We start from the raw sequence: 21,587 nt of genomic DNA, 5'->3' as shown, positions 1-21,587 counted from the left end.
GCCGGAGCATAAATACGCTGCTAAAAGGAGCGGCAAGAATTATGAATATCTTGCTTATTTTTACCAAAATAAAAGTCGATGAAAGTAATAGAAAAGACAATGAATCTACTTCATTCATTAATTTTTCTATCTACAACACTTGCCTTCAACGAAAAGCACCCTACAACATGTGCACAAATGCGTAATCGCAGCAAGTCGTTAAAATTTTTTTCGTGCATTGAACGTTCCAAGTAGCGATTACTCTACGTGACGGGAAGACAAATTACAATGTGCGTCGGGTGCTAAGTAGTTTTTTTTTTCATTTTCGTGGGAAAGAACAAAAAATAGTGCACGGGATTATTCCTAATCCAGTATACTGCAAAGCGCACAAATACTGATTATCTTAAAGGGCCCCCTAAACCACGTCTGTATTTTACGAAGAATAAGTGCGATTCTATTCCTGCGTTTTCGGGCTTCATGGCACAGTTAGCGGCTCCAACTGTTTGTTTACCTGACGTCAGGATGAAATAGGCTCCCGATTGGTTAATATATGAGATGCATACCTGTTGTGAATTGCCGCCTACCCTGTTTTGTTGTGCGGTCGCATGCCCGCTCTGTCTTGTCTTTCGTTACTATCATATGCGACGGACTATTGTGCGTTTGCAATTGCGCAAGCGGTATTAGGAGCGTGAAGCCGAAAAGCTTAGTGCGGACAACGCACGCCTTTTGAGAAGCGATATGGAGGCGACAAGGAGCAAGCATTTGTGGGAAGTGTCGTGCAGGTGAGCAACTAATGTCTCGCTCGTGAACTGGGTGTGGTTTAAGGACCCCGTTAAGCTTGCGTTTTTTTTTCCACTGTACCGAATAAGTAATCAGCTTCTGGCGTACAATGTGAACGGCTTCGTGTGGGCGCAGAGGAAGGCCGAGTGATTCGAATGGGAAGCTAAGTTGTCGTTGAAATATTCGGGTTGCTGGGCGCACACGGGAAGAAGGTATGCTCTAGCGAATTCGTATAATGTACAGAAACGAGTGTAGCAATTTTTTTCTACTCTCTCAATTCATGAAAGCTTCAGACACGCCCACTTAGCTCCAAGCCTAAAATCTAAGACGAACGAGTTTGAACTGTTTTATTCGGTGTATTTACAAGGTGAAGTTCAGGGTACACAGGAGACGTCATTGAAAGATTCCGCCCAAGAAAAGCAGCAACGAAAAGTTCGCAAATCGTATGCTCAGTAACAGCTGTCTTGCGCCTAACGAAACATACAGCGCAAATTATTATTTTAGCACGCCTGAACTCGCTGCTGCTCTGGATTCATTTGATGATTTGTTGTGAAAAGACGTTGATGGTGCGATTTAGGATCTGGGAGGAACAACAAAAAGCTGACCTATGTGGTGTGCAGAATTATGCATTCACGATAAAAGGAAGTGGCTGCGCAAACAACAATATTGAGACAATAAAATTACGCAAACTCGATCAAAAAAAAGGGAACACTGCGGCGGAAACGAGGAGACAAAAAAACTTATCTGTGTTCAGGTATGGTGCGCCAAATGTTAATCAGATCTAACATTGCGTGAATAAGCAAAATTGTTTCACCCCCTCCACAATACCTTTGGCGCGTGTGGTATTACGAAAAAAAAAATCTAGGGCATGTGAGGGATTCACGCGGGAGATAACTAGTCAGGCATTTGAAATTGATTTGTTTTTTTAGCAGGTTAATCGATGGCTGGATCACGCATGCGCCGAGATTGCTATATCTGTACGCTATTCCTCGACCATTCGATGCGTTTCTTCATTCTTGCGCCTATGGAACACCGCCCATCCATCGAACTAAGACGTGCAGTTACACTGTCGTCAACGTGAAGATAGACTATATAGGTGTTGAGCCTCCGGTTAACGACCAATTTTGCGGCCCACCAGACCTACGTGCACAAGCAACCACTGTTATAGAATTAGTGAACTTTATCTACCACACCTGTAGAGCAATTAGTAAATTACGTCTCGCTGTTTACAAAACAAATCAGTCCGCCTTTTGTCTCATCATCATCATCAGCCTGACTACGTCCACTGCAGGACAAAGGCCTCTCCCATGTTCCACCAGTTAACCCGGTCCTGTGCTTGCTGCTGCCAATTTATACCCGCAAACTTCTTAATCTCATCTGCCCACCTAACCTTCTGTCTCCCCATAACTCACTTGCCTTTTCTGGGAATCCAGTTAGTCACCCTTAATGACCAGCGGTTATCCTGTCTACGCGCTACATGCCCGGCCCATGTCCATTTTCTCTTCTTGATTTCAACTATGATATCCTTAACCCCCGTTTGTTCCCTAATCCACTCTGCTCTCTTCTTGTCTCTTAAGGTTACACCTACCATTTTTCTTTCCATTGCTCGCTGCGTCGTCCTCAATTTAAGCTTAACCCTCTTTGTAAGTCTCCAGGTTTCTGCTCCGTAGCTAAGTACCGGCAAGATACAGCTGTTATATACCTTCCTCTTGAGGGATAGTGGCAATCTACCTGTCATGATTTGAGAGTGCTTGCCAAATGTGCTCCACCCCATTCTTATTCTTCTGGTTACTTCAATCTCGTGGTTCGGCTCCGCGGTTATTACCTGCCCTAAGTAGACATAGTCTTTCACAACTTGAAGTGCACTATTACCTATCTCGAAGCGCTGCTCTTTTCCGAGGTTGTTGTACATTACTTTCGTTTTCTGCAGATTCATTTTAAGACCCACCTTTCTGCTCTCCTTGTCTAACTCCGTAATCATGAGTTGTAATTCGTCCCCTGAGTTACTCAGCAATGCAATGTCATCAGCGAAGCGCAGGTTACCAAGGTACTCTCCATTAACTCTTATCCCTAACTGTTCCCATTCTAGGCTTCTGAAAACCTCCTGTAAGCACGCGGTAAATAGCATTGGGGAGATTGTGTCCCCCTGCCTTACACCCTTCTTGATTGGTATTCTGTTGCTTTCTTTATGAAGTACTATGGTAGCAGTTGATCCCCTGTAGATTTCTTCCAGGATCTTTATATATACTTCATCGACGCCCTGATTCCGCAGTGTCTGCATGACGGCTGATATTTCTACTGAATCAAACGCCTTCTCGTAATCTATGAAGGCTATGTATAGTGGTTGGTTATATTCTGAGCGTTTCTCTATTACCTGATTGATAGTATGAATGTGGTCGATTGTTGAGTAGTCTGTTCGAAATCCTGCTTGTTCCTTTGGTTGATTGAATTCTAATGTTTTCTTTACTCTGTTAGCAATTACCTTTGTAAATAGCTTGCATACTACAGAGAGCAAGCTAATCGGCCTGTAATTCTTCAAGTACTTGTTATCTCCTTTCTTATGTATTAAGATGATGTTAGCGTTCTTCCAAGACTCTGGTACTCTTCCCGTCAGGAGACACCTCGTAAACAGGGTGGCTCGTTTTTCTAACACAATCTGTCCTCCATATTTCAACAGATCTGATGTTTGTCTACTAAATGCTAATTGTTCGTTTTCTGCAATACCGAGCCGCTTATTAGCAGATGTAAAAATACATTAGTTCTGTCAGCGTACGTTCTACTTCAGTTAGCATTTGAAATGAGCAATGAATCTAAGGTATACCTACGGCACACCTGTTTGCGTTTTTGATGGGTTTTTGTGTATATTTCATTTTTTGCTGCAGTGCACACTGTCAGTTGATACGCGGCGTTTGTGTTCTCTCATTTCTTCTCAAGTGCCCGTGTTTGCATACCTACTCTCTTTTGTTATTACGAACATCTGGCTAATGTTGAAAAATTGCCAGCACCAATAAACCGCACAAAATTGATGCTCTTACCGTGAATACTGTAGTTCCAGACGAGTGGGACACTGCAAAGACACTGCCTGTTCTATGAGCACACGCTGTGCACTAGCGTACATAAATTCAGGGCTTCAAACTTGTGTGTCTTCGCAAGCGCATCAGAACTAACACAAGAGAAATAGCCACCTAAATTTGTGTTTGTTCTCTTGTGTTTGTTCCACTGCGCTTAATAAGATGCACACCCATAAACTAGACTTATTTCTGTGAATTGAACAGGGCTTAAAGTCAGGGGGGCCCGGCACCCCTTGCGATTTCCGAGCAGGGGCTCGGCCCCCCCTTGGCACTTCAAATGTAGCACTGTGGCACCCATTCGACAAGCACTGGAGTTGATTTCTTTCTTTTTTTTTTGCTGTGCAGTAAAATCTCGCCAATTCGAACCCGAAAGGGACTATTGTTCGAAATAAGTGGAGTTCGAATCAGATGGGCAGGCTCAATAAAGAACCGACATAACGCCACACTGTGCAGAGAGAATCCAGGGAAGCCACCTCTGGACTCGTTCCCGCAAATCAGGCTATATTACATGTTTGTGGCTGGTGATTTCGTAAATTGATTCCTGCTCTAACACCAAACAGAACTCATTGATCAGTCAGTGATATACGCTAGAGACAAGCATGGCAACTTGCATTTACGAAAGCAGTGAGCCTTATTGCCAAAATAGATGACATTTGTGTGCCAAAACATGTTCATTTTCCTTTCAGGGTTAACTCAATAAAACTTTAAAGTATTTCTTTTTTTGTCTATTCAGAACAATAGTGAAACAGAGAAAGAGATATTAGACAACCACCCGTTTGCGCCACGAAGCCACAAAGAAATCCGTATGGGTTTTTTAGAAAGAAGCGGCTCTAGCTGCTGAAAAATTCGCCCTGGTCCGGGGATCGAACCCACAATCAACGCCTTCCAGAGTGGTCGCACTACCAATTGAGCTAACCAAAAAGCTAGCAGTTGGCAACGCGAGGTCGAATTCATCGACATCTCGAAGCACATGGACACAAGTAATGCAGACAAGTTCTGCGAAGACCCGTAGTGTGGCGGGTAGGAGTTGTGTCCATGTGCCACTTGCTAGCTTCCTGGTTAGCTGAATTAGTAGAGCGACCATCCCGGAAAGGCGTTGGTTCCGGGTTCGATCACCGGACTTTAGGACGAATTTTTCGGCAACTAAGAGGCTTTTGTTTCGGAGAAATCCGTACGGACTTCCTTGTAGCGCCGTTCCACACATGGGTGGTTATCCAATTACCCTTTTTGAACCCTTCAGCCATCTTGCGTGTATCTGCAGAACTAATTTGCAATATTGAAATTGTCCGAGAAGACACGGCTGAATGCAAACATTGCCCGACCGAGCCATGTCAACCGTACAACAGTAGCAGCAGATAGACGACATTCACAACCATAAAAGCATTCATGGAAATTAGTCGCTACACTTGTTTTGCACAGGTGAAAATAACGAGAAATTTGGGTGATAATTCTGGAAAGATTTCTGCCGGGAGGAACGAAAGCCGGGGGTGCTGGAAGCTTGAATTAATCTTGTAAGTTCTGACACGTCTGAATTGTCGGTAGTTTTCTACCAAAGACAGGTATAAAGCTGTGCCGCGGCTAAGGCGCATATTTGAATTAAATGTAAATTCGAATTAACAGAGTTCGAGTTAACGAGTCTTTACTGTGTTGCTTTGTGGAGAAAATTTTTAACTCTAATTCATGTACCTCTATAATGTTCGTGAGCATTTGGTCAGTTCTAGAGACAGTTGACTTCTCACTACACTGTAATTGCGCCAAACGCAAATATTGTACGACCTGCTACCACGGACCCCCCCCCCCCCTCCCCCCGGCCCAATGAAAGGAACATGGATGTTTATATCATCGCATCTTCCATAGTCGATGACAACCTAACAATAAATATAGGCTCCACCCACGAGGCCTCATTGCTCTTATTTTCCATGCCTCCGCGCTACAAAGGAAATAGTTCCCAAACAGTGGCCATAATTTTCACGCATATACAACCATTTCCTTGCAATACATAATTGGTGTTGAAATACAGAAGCCGAAGCTCGATAAATATACTTGAAAAGGCGCGGACTTCTACGTCAGCTTAGCAATATATCTGTTGTTTAAATCGCAGCCCCCACTGCGCTCATCTCGGAGTCCACAAAGAAGCAATGCAGATCTCTCGAAGGCATTGTTTCTGCACGGTACCTAAGGTTGTGCTTAACAAACCTCTCGAAGGTGATGTTGCTGCGCGGTACCTAAGGTTGTGCTAAACAAACAATGCCACATATAACGTAATGAATGAAATTAAGAAATTGTTTTTCTGTGGTTTCGCAAAATGAAACAGGGGCATTATACACATTTTATTAGGTTGTTTGCAGTTTTTTTTTTACGAAGCTTTCGCTTCCAGATTTCTTCGCTGTCTTCTGCAACTAGGGCAACTGTGATTCAAAGCAAAAAATGGAGGAGCGATCTGAGATTGACTTCCCGAGTTTCGATTCTTGCTGCTTTAAATACCAAATGGGCGTTTCGCGTCGCTGTGCTTGTCATCGTGTTTGAGGTAAACGCCAATGTTTCATTCAACGTCTTGTTTCATGGAAATAAAAGCGCGTAGCGCACATTCTGCTTAACAGTGGGGATTTACTGCATACATTGTCGTAATGTTGATGGCCAAGGCGATGTACGCGGCTAAAGTGGCAGTGACTAAAAGCTGTACGTGAAGTTTTTTGTTTTTCCTCGCTTCGACAACTTGCACTCCATAGTGTTGCCATCACCCCGTCAACCCTTGAATATTACACGTTTTCAAAGCGGGGCCCAATTTTGCTGCAACAGGGGCGACTACCTTCAATGAATGTGTCTGTGCGAAGGTGTGTCTGTGCAGCCCGGGGGTTTTTTCTCTCCGGGGAATACGAGTGAATTGAGTGCCAGACTTTGCTTTCACTGGGGATTGCAATGCATCCATCTTTTCTTTCATGGGACTCTAATTTATTATAAAGAAGTTATCTCTATGCGTAATACATTCCGCAATACAGGTTGAAAAATGTATACGAAAAGTAAGACTTCCTGATATGATATTGTTAAGGATGATACAATGTCTTAAAATACAAAATGTTTATTTTTTCGCACTCAACAATAGTTTCAGCGGCGTCGCTTCAGTGACAATCACGATCGATGTAACTGATCATGATTGGTCGTGATCACTGCGTTGGTAACGATCGATGCAGCGACATAGCTTGCGTCATTTCCCGGTTTGAAGAACCTCGCACGGCGTTTTTTATGCAAGGCGTTCGTACATCGAGCATGAGACGAGCGCTTACGCAACGGACACTTCAATCTGGCACGTAATTAGGTGCCGGTGGCGACGGATTCCATTAACATGACGCAGCTGTGCTGATTGGCACACGTCAAAATATTTACACACACACACGATGACCACAATTCGCTTTTTAATGCATAGACCAATGCACATTCTCCCCACCTGGTTTGTTTACTCTCGTATCTGTGTGACGTTGGTAGGTCCTCTCGGTTGTTTTTTTCTCACACCTCGCCCGCACTTAAAACACTCGTATGGGTGCAAAACACAGCGTATATCGCGAACTATCAAGATTCTCACGTTCCGACACCCAAGTAACACACTCACACACGCTCATGCGGCAACGAATTTGCCACACCTTTTGCGGCGGTAAATCAGCGACGCGCACATTGCACAGAACACACACGCACATTCAGACATCACATTCACCTTACTGCACATGAATGACCACGACGACAATCGTCGAGAGTGGGCATCCTAGCGACGCAGAGTGTGGACGTCATGTTCCTGCTTCACGCTGCCGAACCGACTGAGCGCGGTTCTAATCTATCTGTCTGTCTGTCTGTCTGTCTGTCTGTCTGTCTGTCTGTCTGTCTGTCTGTCTGTCTGTCTGTCTGTCTGTCTGTCTGTCTGTCTGTCTGTCTGTCTGTCTGTCTGTCTGTCTTATCTAGCCACCTACGACTTTTAGCTCTCCTGACCGTTTCGATAAAGGTATCGATACCAAACTTAGCATGACATAACATGACTGTATGAAGAACATGTTTGACTAGTCCTAACATGAAAATCATGACATGTTTGTCATGAATGTCATGATTCACATTTCATGGTCCTGCAGCTCTTGCGGTGGCTTCGTTCACATGGCATGTTGAAAAACTGGCATGGTGGGACCTGATTGCATGGCGAACACAAGCGACAGACCCTAACATGAAAATCGTGACATGCGTGTCATGTAACAACATGACTACATGCTACGCTCATGAAGCGCTCGCGGCCGTTTCTCTAGCTTCACATGTACCAAATACGGTATTACGCGACGCGAACAGACGACATAGGTAAATGACACATCCAAACGTGATGATCACGACATGCGTGTCATGCAACAACAAGACTACATGCCACACCCATGATGCGGTCACGGTTGTTTCGCTAGCTTCACATATGCTTAATTTGGTATTACATGAGGTCAATGGATGACGAAGGTATGTGACTGGTGCAAACATGATAATCATGATATGGGTGTCATGTGAGAACATGGCTATATGCCACAGTTAAGGCACCAATACATTTTGACGTGACATGGGACGCGAGGCGGCGTCGACGCGCGTGGACGTGTTTCTTCGGCTCCGTGAGTTTTCGGGGTTACTCCCACTTGCTACTTCGTGATATCCTAGTGAATGTTTTTGCACTAGATGTGTGAAGACTTCCTCTACGTTTCGAGACTTCTTGTGAAATAATATGTTGGCTAGAACGCCTTTTACTGTGACTTTTGTGGCTCCTCGCCTATACGAGAGCTTGGCGGCTCTCCGACGCCGTAGGCGTCCCGCGCCTCAAGTGGACGTTATGAGCCAGGTTGATGCAGAAGATGGAGAGGACCTTTCCCCGGAGGAGATGCTTATGTGGCGGCAAGCACTCATATACAATGCCGCGTATCAAGACGCACTTCATAAGGACGCCATCGCTGCCACTACTAAGGCTGCTGTATGACAACAAGTGACCTCCGAAAAAAACAAGGTGAGACCTCCCAAGATACCCGAAGGCTCATACAAAGCCATATTTCGCATTCGCGGAAGTTTCAACCAGTCCCGCTTCAGTTACTTCCAACTTTCAAAGCAGCTCTCTGCGGCGGCCGGTCTTCCAGTGACCATGGAGCTGCGTCAAGACGTCGTTACGGTCAACCCCACCACCAACACAGTCACCCTTAGTACGGAGAGCTATGACCCCTTGACGAGATATCTCGCTATCAAGTCACTCATGGTCAATGGCCAGAAGCACGAAGGCACCTCATACAGCGTTCCAAACACCGAGACGTGCAAATGCATTATCTACATCGACAGAGTATGCCTGGGAGAAGTTATTTACGAAAAAGATATTCTTCTGACGCAGTCATCGTGACTTTATGGGAACGAAGGTTCCCTTCTGGGTCAAATATGAAATTACCATGTTCCGGTGCAAACCTTTCCGCCAAAGGATGGAAGCGTGCACTCGCTGTTGGACTGTTGGACATCAACCGGATGTGTGCCCTACGAATAAAAAGGAGACTTGTCGCAAATGTGGAACTGTAAATCCTCCTCCGGACCATGTGTGCATTCCGATGTGCATGCTGTTTAGGGGGCGTCATGAAACTGGATCCATGCAGTGCGCACTACGATTCAAGCCCAAAACACATCTTCCCAAGGTCGATAACAAGACTCCTCCTTCGCCCAAGCCGAAACCGCCTCCTTCGACCGAGAAGCAGGGGCCTCCCCCAAAGAAGCAAGAAGAAGACTGGCCCTCCTTGTCAGCTGCTTTCTCTAGCAACAAGTCAAGCCCTCCTCAGGTAGACTGGCTCTTGGTAGCTTCCCACAGCTCACTTAATGCTAAAGCTCCCGATGCTGCCGTCTATGCGCTTTTGCAACAGATTCAGGAAGAAAATCATTCTCTGCGTAAACAGACTCATCACCTCAAAACCCCTTTTCTCTCCAAAAACGTTCCTCTTCGCACAACCATTCCTGGTGGTGATGGTTAGAAAAGGAAAAAAAAGCACCTAATTTCTGCAGCTTGGTAGGGAGCACGGCCTTTCCTGCTCCTCAATGCACTACTGATACCCCTGCAACTCCCTCGCATCCTGCGAATGATGATCAGACCACAACCATAGACACCACTCTCCCTCCCACTACAGGCACCTCAACAAAGCGCAAATCTAGCGATGATGCAAGCGATGCTTGGGAAGAACACGATAAGCCAAGTCGTAAAATGGCAGCACACATTCGCAACTTCTACAATCGCTTCGAGTCTCTTGAAAAGCGCATGAATTTCGTCAAAGCTAAGCTTTAGACCCTTACCACTATCATTCATGAACTCAGTACCCATATAAGCGCCAAATTTCGGACGAAAAACTTAACAACCTTGATGATCGATTCAGTCAAATTATCGAAAAACTTGACCAATTGCATGGCCACGTTTCCTAAGCGCTCCGAAATAGTTGTGTGGCAGTGGAACGGCCGGGTCTCTTCAAAAAAAAAAAAAAAGAAAGGTAGTCGGCAACAATACATATATGCAATCTCACACAAGCCCCTGCAGTCATTTCTTTACAAGAAACACATGATCACATTAAACTCTCTGGTTACAATACATTCCAGTGCACAAGACTCGAACGCCCTTATACCACAATTTTAGCCCAAAAGCACTTAACCGTTACTTGCTCAGATTTTGACGGTATCGACATAGATCACGACTTCGTATAAATACCTCCTAAAAGGACGAGATCACCGCCTCTTTACATCCTTAATATTTACAGCAGCCCCAGCTCAAGACACCACCGATTTACCACCATTTTTGCTCGTGCTAAACAGGACGCCAGGAGAAACCCACTCCTCATTGTTGCTGACTTCAATTCTCCAAATAAGCTATGGGGTCACACAACATCCACGCCCAAAGGACGAGCCTTATGGACCTACATACAGGATCATCAACTCAGCCTGCACAATGACTTCGACATGCCTACCCGCTTAGGAAACAGCGTCTCTAAAGACATATCACCAGATCTCACTATGGCCTCTCGGGCTAACTCAGCTAAATGGGAAAACATTCAAATCAATTTTGGTAGCGACCACTACGTCATTCAGACTTTTCTTAGTGTCTCTCATAAATTGTTTAACATCAAACCTCCCAAACTAACTTATTGGGACATATTTCGGCAAACTCGTACGAATAATTCTCCCACTTCCATAGAAGATTTACAAGAATGGATCAGCAAACTCCAAGCGGACGTTGACAAACAAGCTAGAACTATGCCTTCAGATACTCTATTCCACACAGTTGATGCGAGGCTACTCCATATGTGGGAAGCAAAGAAATCGCTATTAAAACGATAGAAAAAACACCGCCACAACCGCAGGCTTCGCATCCGTGTAGCTAGGCTCGATGACAACATGCATGCATATGCAACCCAGCTAGTCCGTCAACAATAATGTCCAATGTGCGAGAGCATGCACATCAGTAGTAATCTCAGTAAAGACTTGGCAATTGCTAAGGCCTTTGCTCGACCCATCGACATCGCGTGCACATCACAATCATTACATAACTCGGTTATTGCACAAACACAATAGTAATATCCCACATTTTTTTCAGGAGCTTGCGCGATTGCACCTCCCCCTCATTTCAGCCCATGTGCTTTCAGATTAGGCCGGCGAGGTCAATGAACTTCTTGACGCCCGAATAGCGGAAACGGAAGTTCGACATGCTTTATTTTTTCTTAAAACCTCATCTGCCCCGGGTATCGATAAGGTAACTAATAAATTAATTCGAAATCTCGACGATCAATCAATCACTGACCTCACAGACTACTACAATCACTGTTTCAATACTGGCTCCCTTCCTAACTCATGGAGAGCCGCTAGGGTCATCTTTATTCCTAAATCCATTAAGCCCTCAGACATAGCTAACCTTAGACCTATTTCTTTAACGTCATGTTTGGGCAAAACTCTCGAACATGTCATTCTTAATTGCTTAAACAAGTACGCAGCAGATAATCGGTTGTTCCCACCAGAGATGATTGGCTTTGGCCAATCACTCTCCTGCCAGGATGCCATGCTGAGGCTCAAGCATGACATCCTTACTCCCAGTGGCAGTATAAAGACACCCAAGCCATTCTAGGGCTCGACCTGCGCGGTGCGTATAACAACATAGCTCATGCCCCCATTTTACACGAATTGGATAACCTTAACTTTGGTAAGAAAATGTATGGCTATATCCGCGATTTTCTCAGCAACCGCACGGCTATCATTAGTCTCAAGGACCAAAATTCTTCCCAATCACCCTAGGTAGCTTTGGCACATCTCAGGGATCAGTCCTCTCGCCGTTCCTTTTTAACCAGGATATGAGGTCTATTTCTGAGACGCTAGCTAAAATACCGGATCTCCAATATTTCTTATATGCCGATGACATTGCAAAATACATGAAGGGTGGATCCGATGGTTACATTCAAGATACATTACAAGAGGCCACAGATGCGGTTACTACGACAGCTAGGCACTCGAGGTTCATAAACATCGAGTGCTCACCAGCTAAATCTGAGCTTTTACTGATCTCCGCTAATAAACGTGACAAACCCAGCATTCATATAAACCTGACTGAGAAGCAAGTTCCTGTCGTAGACAAAATACGCGTACTAGGCATGCAAATTCAGTCTAACAAACTCAATACTTTCACGCTTCAAACGGTTGCTACCAGCATAGACCACACAACCAGACTTATAGGAATAATGTCCAATAAGGATGGAGGTTTTCATACGGCAGATTTGTTAAGACTCGTACAAGCATCACATTCTCCCTCCCATATCTTCACCTGACAAGGCCTGAGGAAAATAGGGTAAATTCACTGATACGCAAGCTCTACAAGTTTGCTCTTGGAGTGCCAAGTACAGCTTCCACAGAAAAACGTTTAGCTACGAGTTCGTTCAATACCTTTAGCGAGCTCGCGGAAGCCCACCTGACAGCTCAATACCAACGCTATTCGAACACCCACACTAGTAGGCGTATTTTAAACTCCCCAAATATTACTCCAGCACCGATGACTAAGGAGAAATTTAATATTTTCCGCTAGCTACATGAGAGCTTTCATATCCCTCCTATCCCCCCCAAAAATATGCATCCTGTTCATCACGAGCATAGAAGACAAGAACGAGCTAAATCTCTTCACAAAAAAATCTTGAACTGCAGTGATGTGGTCTATGTCGATGCCGCAGAGTAGCCTTGTGGGCAGAAATTTGCGTTGACAGTTATGAACTCTGACGGCAGTGTTGCAACGACAGCATCCATTAGAGTGTCGTCTTCGAAACAGGCGAAGGAGGCAGTGGTTGCACTTGCCGCTATGATTGCTCATACTTCTGTCATAGTGAGCGATTCGAAAACTGCCATATACAACTTCGGACCGGGAAGGGTTTGCAGGACAGCCCTAGCCATTCTCTCCTGTGATCCTCCATTCCAACTTGTTGCGTTAATCTGGACACCTGCTCGCTCAGGCTTAATTGGTAATGAGGCGGCCCACGCAAGCGCTCGAGCTTTCACGATCCGAGCGCAAGCTCGCCTAGGAGACGTTTCAGAAACCAACGATTTACCTATTGCATGCACATCTAAAGAAAGATTACTTACATACAACGACATTTGCGGGCACTACCACCTCGGTCGCCGAACCCTGCCACCTTTACAGCGTCAGTTCTCCCGCAGGCTGTGAGGTCCTCTGGCGTAACTAAAAACCCAAACTTTCTCTCCCCCTACCTTACGCCAATAACTTATCCTGGATTTGACCTTAAGGTGTCTGTTGGTGTTTTTTGGGGGGGGGGGGGGGGGGGGGGGGGGGGGGGGGGGGGGGGGGGGGGGGGGGGGGGGGGGTTTTGTGGCATAGTCGAAATCACTCCCCTCCCCCGAGCCTTCGTAAACAAATAAGTAGTCAGGAGCTGTGGGAGGCTGCCATGCGCCGCTACAACCCCAACCTTCAGGAGGCTATCCTGAGGTGGGCAGAGGTGGTAGAAGAGGCCTACCGCGAGAAGGATCCCTTGCCTTCTCGCAGCTCCTTTTCCTTAAGATGGGATAAAGTTGTTTTGATCTCTCTCTCTCTCGACGTGACAAGTCGCGCGTCGTCGCCGGCGTTGCCACGCTGGGCACCGGTCCTGCCATATACTCGCAGGCGCGCGCCGCGCTGCGTTGCTTTAACGCATGCGCGTTTCAGTGCCTCCGGCGTCCCTCCGTCACGAAAAGGAGACGCAGTGGTGTCTGGGTAACACATCGGCGCGTAATGCAGCATGTCGCATTTCGCGCCAGGTGCCGTCGAGAAGCGCTGACCGACGCTGGTCGCGCCTGGCGTCAAACTGCAGAGTGCTCGCGTTTTGCTAACGTAGCGTCGCTGTTCCCAGAGTGCGCATGCGTCAATGCTACATAGAAGTATATTGGGACCTTCATAATGCGCCCGCGGCCGTTTTGCTAGCTTCACCTATACCAAATTTGGTGTCACGTGACGTCAATGGATGACGAAAGTATATGACTGGTGCAAACATGATAATCCTGACACGCATCTCATGTAAAAACATGACAATATACCATGCTCATAGCGTGCTCGCGGCCGTTTCACTAGCTCCACACATACTAAATTTGGTATCACGTAACGTGAATAGATGACGAAGGTAAACGGCACATCCAAACACGATAATAATCACATGGAAGTCATGTACGGCATTATTTACCTCCACCTCGTAACGCTGTGCCGATTTTAAAGTGACATATCAACCTTTCTCATTCGTGCTTCGCATATCATCGATTCCCACTGTACGTGGGATCTGTCGATTTTTTAGCTCTCCTGGCCGTTTTGATAATGGTATAAATACCAAATTTGGTATACCATAACATGACTGTATGAAAAACATATTAAATGCGAAGCATTTCTTAGTGAACTTCACCGACGTTGAGCGTATCTGTCTGTCTAGCCGCCTACGACTTTTAGTTCTCCAGGCCGTTTCGATTATGGTGTCGATATGAAACTTGGTATGGTATAACATGACTGTATGAAGAACATATTTGAGTAGTAATAACATGAAAATCATGACATGTGTGCAATGAATGTCATGATTTACATTTCATGGTCCTGGAGCTCTTGCGGTGGTTTCGTTCACATGGCATGTTGCAAAACTGGTATGGTATCACATATTGCATGGCGAACAAAAGCGACAGACCCTAACATGAAAATCATGACATGCGCGTCATGTAACAACATGACTACATGCCACACTCATTATGCGCTCGTGGGCGTTTCGGTAGCGTCACATATACCAAATTTGGTATTACGGGACGTGAATGAATGATGAAGGTATGACACTGGGGCAAACATGATAAACATGAGATGCATGTTATGTAACAACATGACTACATGCCACGCTCATGATGCGCTGGCGGCCGTTTCGCTAGCTTCACAAGTACCAAACTCGGTAATACGCGACGCGAATGGACGACATAGGTAAATGACATATCCAAACATGATAATCACGACATGCGTGTCATGTAACAACATGACTACATGCCACACTCATGATGCGCCCACGGAAGTTTTGATAGCTTCACATATGCCAAATTTGGTATTACGTGACGCAAATGGATGACGAAGGTATGTGACTGGTGCAAACATGATAATCATAAGATGCGTGTCATGTGAGAACATGACTACATACCACAGTCAAGGCGCCAATACATTTTGACGTGACGCGGTGCGCGTGCTCGCCGGCATTCATCTCGTCGCGTCACGCCGGTGTTGCCAAGGCAGGTGCTGGTCCTGTCACGTACTCGCAGGTGCGCGCCGTGCTGCATTGCTTTGACGCATGCGCGTTTCAGCGCGTCCGGCGTCCCTCCGTCACGATTATAGGGAGACGCAGCGTTGTCTGGGTAACGTATCGGCGCGAAATGCAGCATGCCGCATTTCGCGCCGGTTGCCGTCGGGCTGCGCCGACGTACGCTGGTCGCACCGGTCGCGCCTGGCGGCAGACTATAGAGTGCCCGTGTTTTCCTAACGTAGCGTCGCTGTGCCCAGCGTGCGCGTGTATCAACTCTACATTGAAGTATATTAGGCCCTTCATAATGCGCTCGCGGCTGTTTTGCTAGCTCCACATATACCAAGTTTGGTGTTACATGACGTCAATAGATGACGAAATATATGACTGGTGCAAACATGATAATCCTGACACGCGTGTCATGTAAGAACATGACAACATACCACGCTCATAGCGTGTTCGCAGCCGTTTCGCTAGCTCCACACATACTAAATTTGGTATCACGTGACTTGACTAGATGACGAAGGTAAGCGACACATCCAAACATGATAATCATGACACGGAAGTCATGTACGGCAACATTTACCTCTACCTGGTAACGTCGTGCTGATTTTAAAGTGACAAATCAATCTTTCTCCTTCGTGCTTCGCATATCATCGGGGGAAGTGTTTGTTTAGAAGGAAAAGAAAAATGAGGCCCACAACTGTCTGCATTAGGGTGCGACACCTCAGCAGTAGCTCACAAGGGATGGGGGTGAGGAGGAATTAAAAGGATAGGAATAAAGGTGTAGAGAGAGAGATAGAGATTAGGTAAGCCAGAGAGCGACGACGCCCCGCCGTGGTGGTCTAGTGGCTAAGGTTCTCGGCTGCTGACCCGCAGGTCGCGGGTTCGGATCCCGGCTGCGGTGGCTGCATTTCCGATGGAGGCGGAAATGTTGTAGGCCCGTGTGCTCAGATTTGGGTGCCCGTTAAAGAACCCCAGGTGGTCGAAATTTCCGGAGCCCTCCAATACGGCGTCTCTCATAATCATATGGTGGTTTTGGGACGTTAAACCCCACATATCAATCAAATCAGAGAGCGACGACATATCGAGGGGATAGGAGAGATAGGAAAGATGGAAACACGGTTACAGGAGTCCGAGGACGGGGCACCACTTGCGAGAGCTCTTGTCGGCGTCAGGAGATGGCGTAGAGCAACTCCAGTCGGTCAGAGCTACACTGTCGTCGGAGGTCGGTGTCAGGAGATGACGTAGGGCGAGCCCAGTCGGCCAGAGCTACGCTGACCTCGGAGATCGCCAGGGCACAACCGGTCGACACGGAATCCAGTGAGCGAGTCCCCTTCGCATATCATCGATTCCCACTGTACGTGGGATCTGCCTATTTTTTTATTCTTAACTTGTCACCGACTATAGAATGCTTGAAGTTTTATTTTATTCACTGAAAGAAACTGGGTGAAATAGTCCGCGTAAAACGCTAACGCCATTGCTAATCCGTGGCACGATGATGCAATGTTAAACTTGCCTGTACTAGATGGGACGACATTGCACAAGAACTTTTAATCAACACGTGCTCAAAAGGTCAGTATCGTGTGGCGGTGGCCTCCTTGCGCTTGTTGAACATGTAGCAGGCGGCCGTGACGCCGCTCAGCACGACCAGGACGGCGACGGTTGACACGCCGATGATGGCGAGCTGGAACTCCTGCTCGCCGCTGTCCTCACACTTGCGGCTGCCCGGGTGGAACACGTAGCCCGCCTTGCAGACGCAGCGTCCCTCTATGCACTCGGCGTTGCCGTCCAGGCAGGCGCTGGTCGACTGGCACGTCGACGCGTCCGGCTTGGCCACGCACTGGCCGGACTCGGTGCTGAAGCCCGTGCGGCAGCGGCACACGTGCTCCTCGCACTGCGACCCGTTGTCGGCGCCCGCACACTGGGCGCTGTCCACGCACGGCTGCTCCAGCTTGGCGAGTTCGAGGCAGCGCATCTCCAGGCTCGAGTAGACCGGGTGCGCCTGGTCGCACTGGCAGACGGTCGCGCCACCACCGTCCGCGGGCGCCTTGCACGTGCTGTGCTCGAGCTCGCACTCGGCGCTCGAGGTGCAGGGCTCCCCGATGAGCTTCTTCCCGCCGTCCAGTCGCTGAGTGATGGTCATAGGTGTGCTCAGGTGGAAGACCCGGTCCTCGTCGAGTCTCACCTGCGATTAATTAATCAATTAATCGGTCGGTTGGACGGTTTTTGAATAGACATCTGCTGATCTGCGTGCATGGAATATTCAATAAAGGAATAGAAGCTGAAGCTTGTGAAACTTAATCACAAATTGTTCAACTGCAGGAATTATACCCAGTGGCAGCCGGCAGGAAAAGCGGCCAATGTGGTAACATAGCGTTAAAAAAAGTTGTAGGCTTGAGTTTCCGTTGACTTAGATGTGACATTCTGTCACTTTTATTCTGTTTATTTATTTATTTATTTATTTATTCATTCATTTATGTCAGCACAGTGGAGAAAAAGCACGCGAAATCCGAACACCGCCAAGGTTTGCAGAACAAAAAGTTAATAAATAAATAAATAAAGAGGTAAATAAATAAGAATAAATAAATAAATAGCAGGCCCAACCCGAAACCATTCAACTTATCCGTAATCAGGTAACGCTCTTGTTATCTGACGTCAGTATCTCGCAGCGTAACAGAGGTGTCTGTGCGTGGCACCAAAAACTCCAGCCTCCCCCCCCCCTAATTGCAACCGTTATCATCTCATGACGACGAAAAAAACGAGTATTACGAATGGACAAACGTCCATTCGTAATACTCGTTTAGAGCTAACCACCTTAGCTGCCCGTCGTGAAATTGAATCACTAACCTTTTTTCACCGCATCATTCACTGTTCATATCGCCTGTCATCGAACAAATATGTCACATATGCAAGCCCCACTCAGACCAGAAGCAATCACACCCTTAACGTTTCCCCGTATCATCCCCGCACAGACACGTTCAAATATAGCTTTTTTCCGCGAACAATTGAGCGTTGGAATTTGTTGCCTGGCCACGTGCGCTCTCTTGACTTGCTTACATTTCCTTCTAAAATACAACTATTGTAAACTACGTACATATACCGCTTTGTTTCCTTTCCCCCTTTGTACGAGTGCACTTTTGTACTTAGATGTGTATATTAGGTCGATCTTATGTAACCCTTTACCATGCCGCTAAAACTGTACACCTCCTTCTATGCTGACTTTCGAACACCTGGTTTCGTCGTTACTGTGTTTTCTTTCTTTTTGCTTTTGTTTCATTATTGAACTTGTTCGATGCACGGTTTTGTGCGATGTACCCACTCCTGCTATAGCCCCAAGAGGGGCTGCAGTATGTTAAAATAAATAAATAAAATAAATAAGCTCATTCAATTATCTCTGTTTTTTTTTTAACAATTTTCGTTGTCGAATGACAATACATAGAAAAGGGGTGACCACAAACCTTGCATCGCACCATGCTCGTGTAGTTGAACTGAGCCGCCTTGATGGTCAGCGTGCTGCTGTAGGTGTTATCCGCACCGTGGGACGTCCTCACGATGGTGAACGGCTCCGCGGTGACGTCCTGGTCGTACATGAACCAGCTCACGACCGTCTTGGAGGCGTCGCTGGCACGCACGGTGCACACGAAGCTCACGTCGTCGCCCACGTGCACGACGTCCTCCTGGGCCGAGATGTGGACCTCGGTCTCCTTCTCTCCATCGCAGAGGGCCCCAATGGCGGCGAGAACCACGAGATACACAGCGCGTGTGATGACGGGAGCGCACATTCTCAACTTACGCGTACGGAGGAAGACCGCAAACAATACGGCACCAATCTTCATTTCTCTTCTTCTTCCTCTGCGTTGTGTCGCACGAATAGAGCGTGTGTTCTTATAACGTGAACCGTGGAAGGGCGATTCCGTAGTAGTAAAGCATATAGCGTGTTTGCTTGCCTTTTGTATTGCGTATTCTTCACGTCATTCTATATGCTTCGCTTTTTACAGGTCTCACCTTGTGCGGGGTGAAAACGCGTAATCGAACGTGTGAACTCATGCTCTAATATGGATGATAGATATGATGATGATGATGATGATGGTGATGATGATGATGATGATGATGATTACGACAATGAAAAAGATGGTACTAGAAGTATTGACACATACCAACTCAATGGAATCGACCGAGAATTGTCTGGATGGAGATATTATTTCAGAAATCTCGCTTTATTCAGAAACATTTCATATCAAATGGAACGAAGTCTTTCTTTATTAATATCAATATTCTTAGCTATTTTTATTAAACAATTAAATGGAGAGAAAGATGAAGAACCAAGGAGCAGATTGGGCAAAATAATATAGTCGATGAGTTTAATAAGCGTTTAAGGAAATGGTTTCGGAAAGAATTTCTTCATTAATAGCCACACCTCTTCGAGAGTTGCAGCACAGAAGCCCCGAAGGACAGCATTACAGGGTAACGAATGGCATGCCGAGTCGCTGCATTGTAATTCCGAAGGTTCTTTTCTCAAAGAAAGTAAATCGACGGTAATTGAGCCACAACGGGTAGATTATTCTATGATAATATTTGTGGTGGCAAGATGATACTCCTACGAAATGGTGGTGGTTGTAGGGGATGTGGTGAAGAGGGCAAGAAGGGTTCTCCTGATCTTATAAGTTCAGATCCTAAAATATCACGACGTGGTAAAAGTGGAGAATGAAACACAAACATACTGTCAAAAAGTTACAAGCATTGTGCAGAGGGGCCGTCGGACCAGACATATGAGCGCTTAAGCATAATAACAGTTCAAATTAGTATCGTGGGAGTGTATTTTACGTGATAAAGAATTTAAGGTAGTACAATAAAAATATTTTGGGAATTGGGAATTACGATCATGTACGCCATGTTACTTGGACAAAAGCAGAGTGTTTCAGTTTCGTTCCTAAAAGAAGTTCCATTCTGTTTCTGTACCGGTACGAAAAAAAAAAAGTTTCGTTACAGTTTGTAGCGATTCCAATTTGTACGCAAAATTTTGGAGTTAAAGTAACAACAACAACATGAAGTTTGTGGTATAGTCACTTGTGTTCGTCGATTGCACAGGTGAAAAACGCGCTCTTTCCGCATTCTTAAAAGTACCGGCGTACGACGAGTATGCACTTTAACGATAGCCCTTCTTCTTCAAATCCTATGACCTAACGCAAACCAATACCTTTAAAAGTCATAATGTTTATTTTCGTGAAAGGGAATGCGTTATTTCGTAAGTATAAGTTCTACACTTTGTCAAGGGAGTGAGAATAACCTCTATGATATATAGTATGATTGGCGCAAGAAAGTCGACTTGCGTTTGAATAAAGAACTCTCATTGCTAGTCGTTTTTCGTGAAATTTCGGCATCGTTACTTGGGTATTCGTATCTAAGATACTTGCTAATACGACACTCTCAGATATGCGTTGACGCACCCGTTGCATGACCTCGGTTGTTCCAGATCGACAAGTATTACCGTGAATCGAAAACCGATATTAATATTTCGGTTTCTTTCCGGAATGAATAGGTAATGTTTCGGTTACGTTTTTCGTATAGTTGAAATTATTATTTTTTCGTTTTTCTTGCTGTCCTGTACACTGGAACAAAGCACCAACGGAATCAGAGTAGTCTGTGTCCAAAGCCCTGTACCAACGTTTAAACAAAATTTGTTGTTTAACAGTGTTTTTTTTTTTTGCTTCTTGAATCTGGCAACTGTAGAGTCAGAGGCATGAATTGTATCACTTAAGTGTTCATGTTTACGAATAACTACTAATAGAAAACATTGGTTAGACGAGAAAATTAGCACAGTAAGCTTTAGTTGACGTCTGTGTATGTGTGTTTTTTAATTCAGAAAGGGCGCACTCTCACGGCAAGTGATGGTTAAGAAGTCTGATGTAATTACAATGCAGCGGTAGCTAATTATAACACTCGCATATAATTTCAAAATTAA

General features: G+C 45.8%; 1 protein-coding gene across 1 annotated transcript; it reads right to left on the bottom strand.

Annotated features, from left to right (window-relative positions):
* Positions 1 to 17,192: 17,192 nt before the first annotated feature.
* Positions 17,193 to 19,412, bottom strand: LOC142769001 (uncharacterized). Its single transcript, XM_075871738.1, has 2 exons — positions 19,084 to 19,412; positions 17,193 to 17,810 (listed from the first exon to the last, which is right to left on the bottom strand). The coding sequence occupies exons 1-2, from the start codon at positions 19,405 to 19,407 to the stop codon at positions 17,199 to 17,201; spliced, it is 936 nt and encodes a 311-aa protein (XP_075727853.1). The 5' UTR covers positions 19,408 to 19,412; the 3' UTR covers positions 17,193 to 17,198.
* Positions 19,413 to 21,587: the final 2,175 nt, after the last annotated feature.

Source organism: Rhipicephalus microplus, chromosome 1 (assembly GCF_043290135.1).
Source record: "Rhipicephalus microplus isolate Deutch F79 chromosome 1, USDA_Rmic, whole genome shotgun sequence".
NCBI classification, from domain to species: Eukaryota; Metazoa; Arthropoda; class Arachnida; order Ixodida; family Ixodidae; genus Rhipicephalus; species Rhipicephalus microplus.
This window is presented reverse-complemented; position numbering and strand designations above follow the sequence as displayed.

Excerpts from the sequence above, each read along its gene's own strand:
- LOC142769001 (XM_075871738.1), bottom strand. The coding sequence starts at position 19,407 with ATGTGCGCTCCCGTCATCACACGCGCTGTGTATCTCGTGGTTCTCGCC. Across the intron at positions 17,811-19,083 it reads CGAGCATGGTGCGATGCAAG|GTGAGACTCGACGAGGACCG; the intron begins GTTTGTGGTCAC and ends AATTAATCGCAG.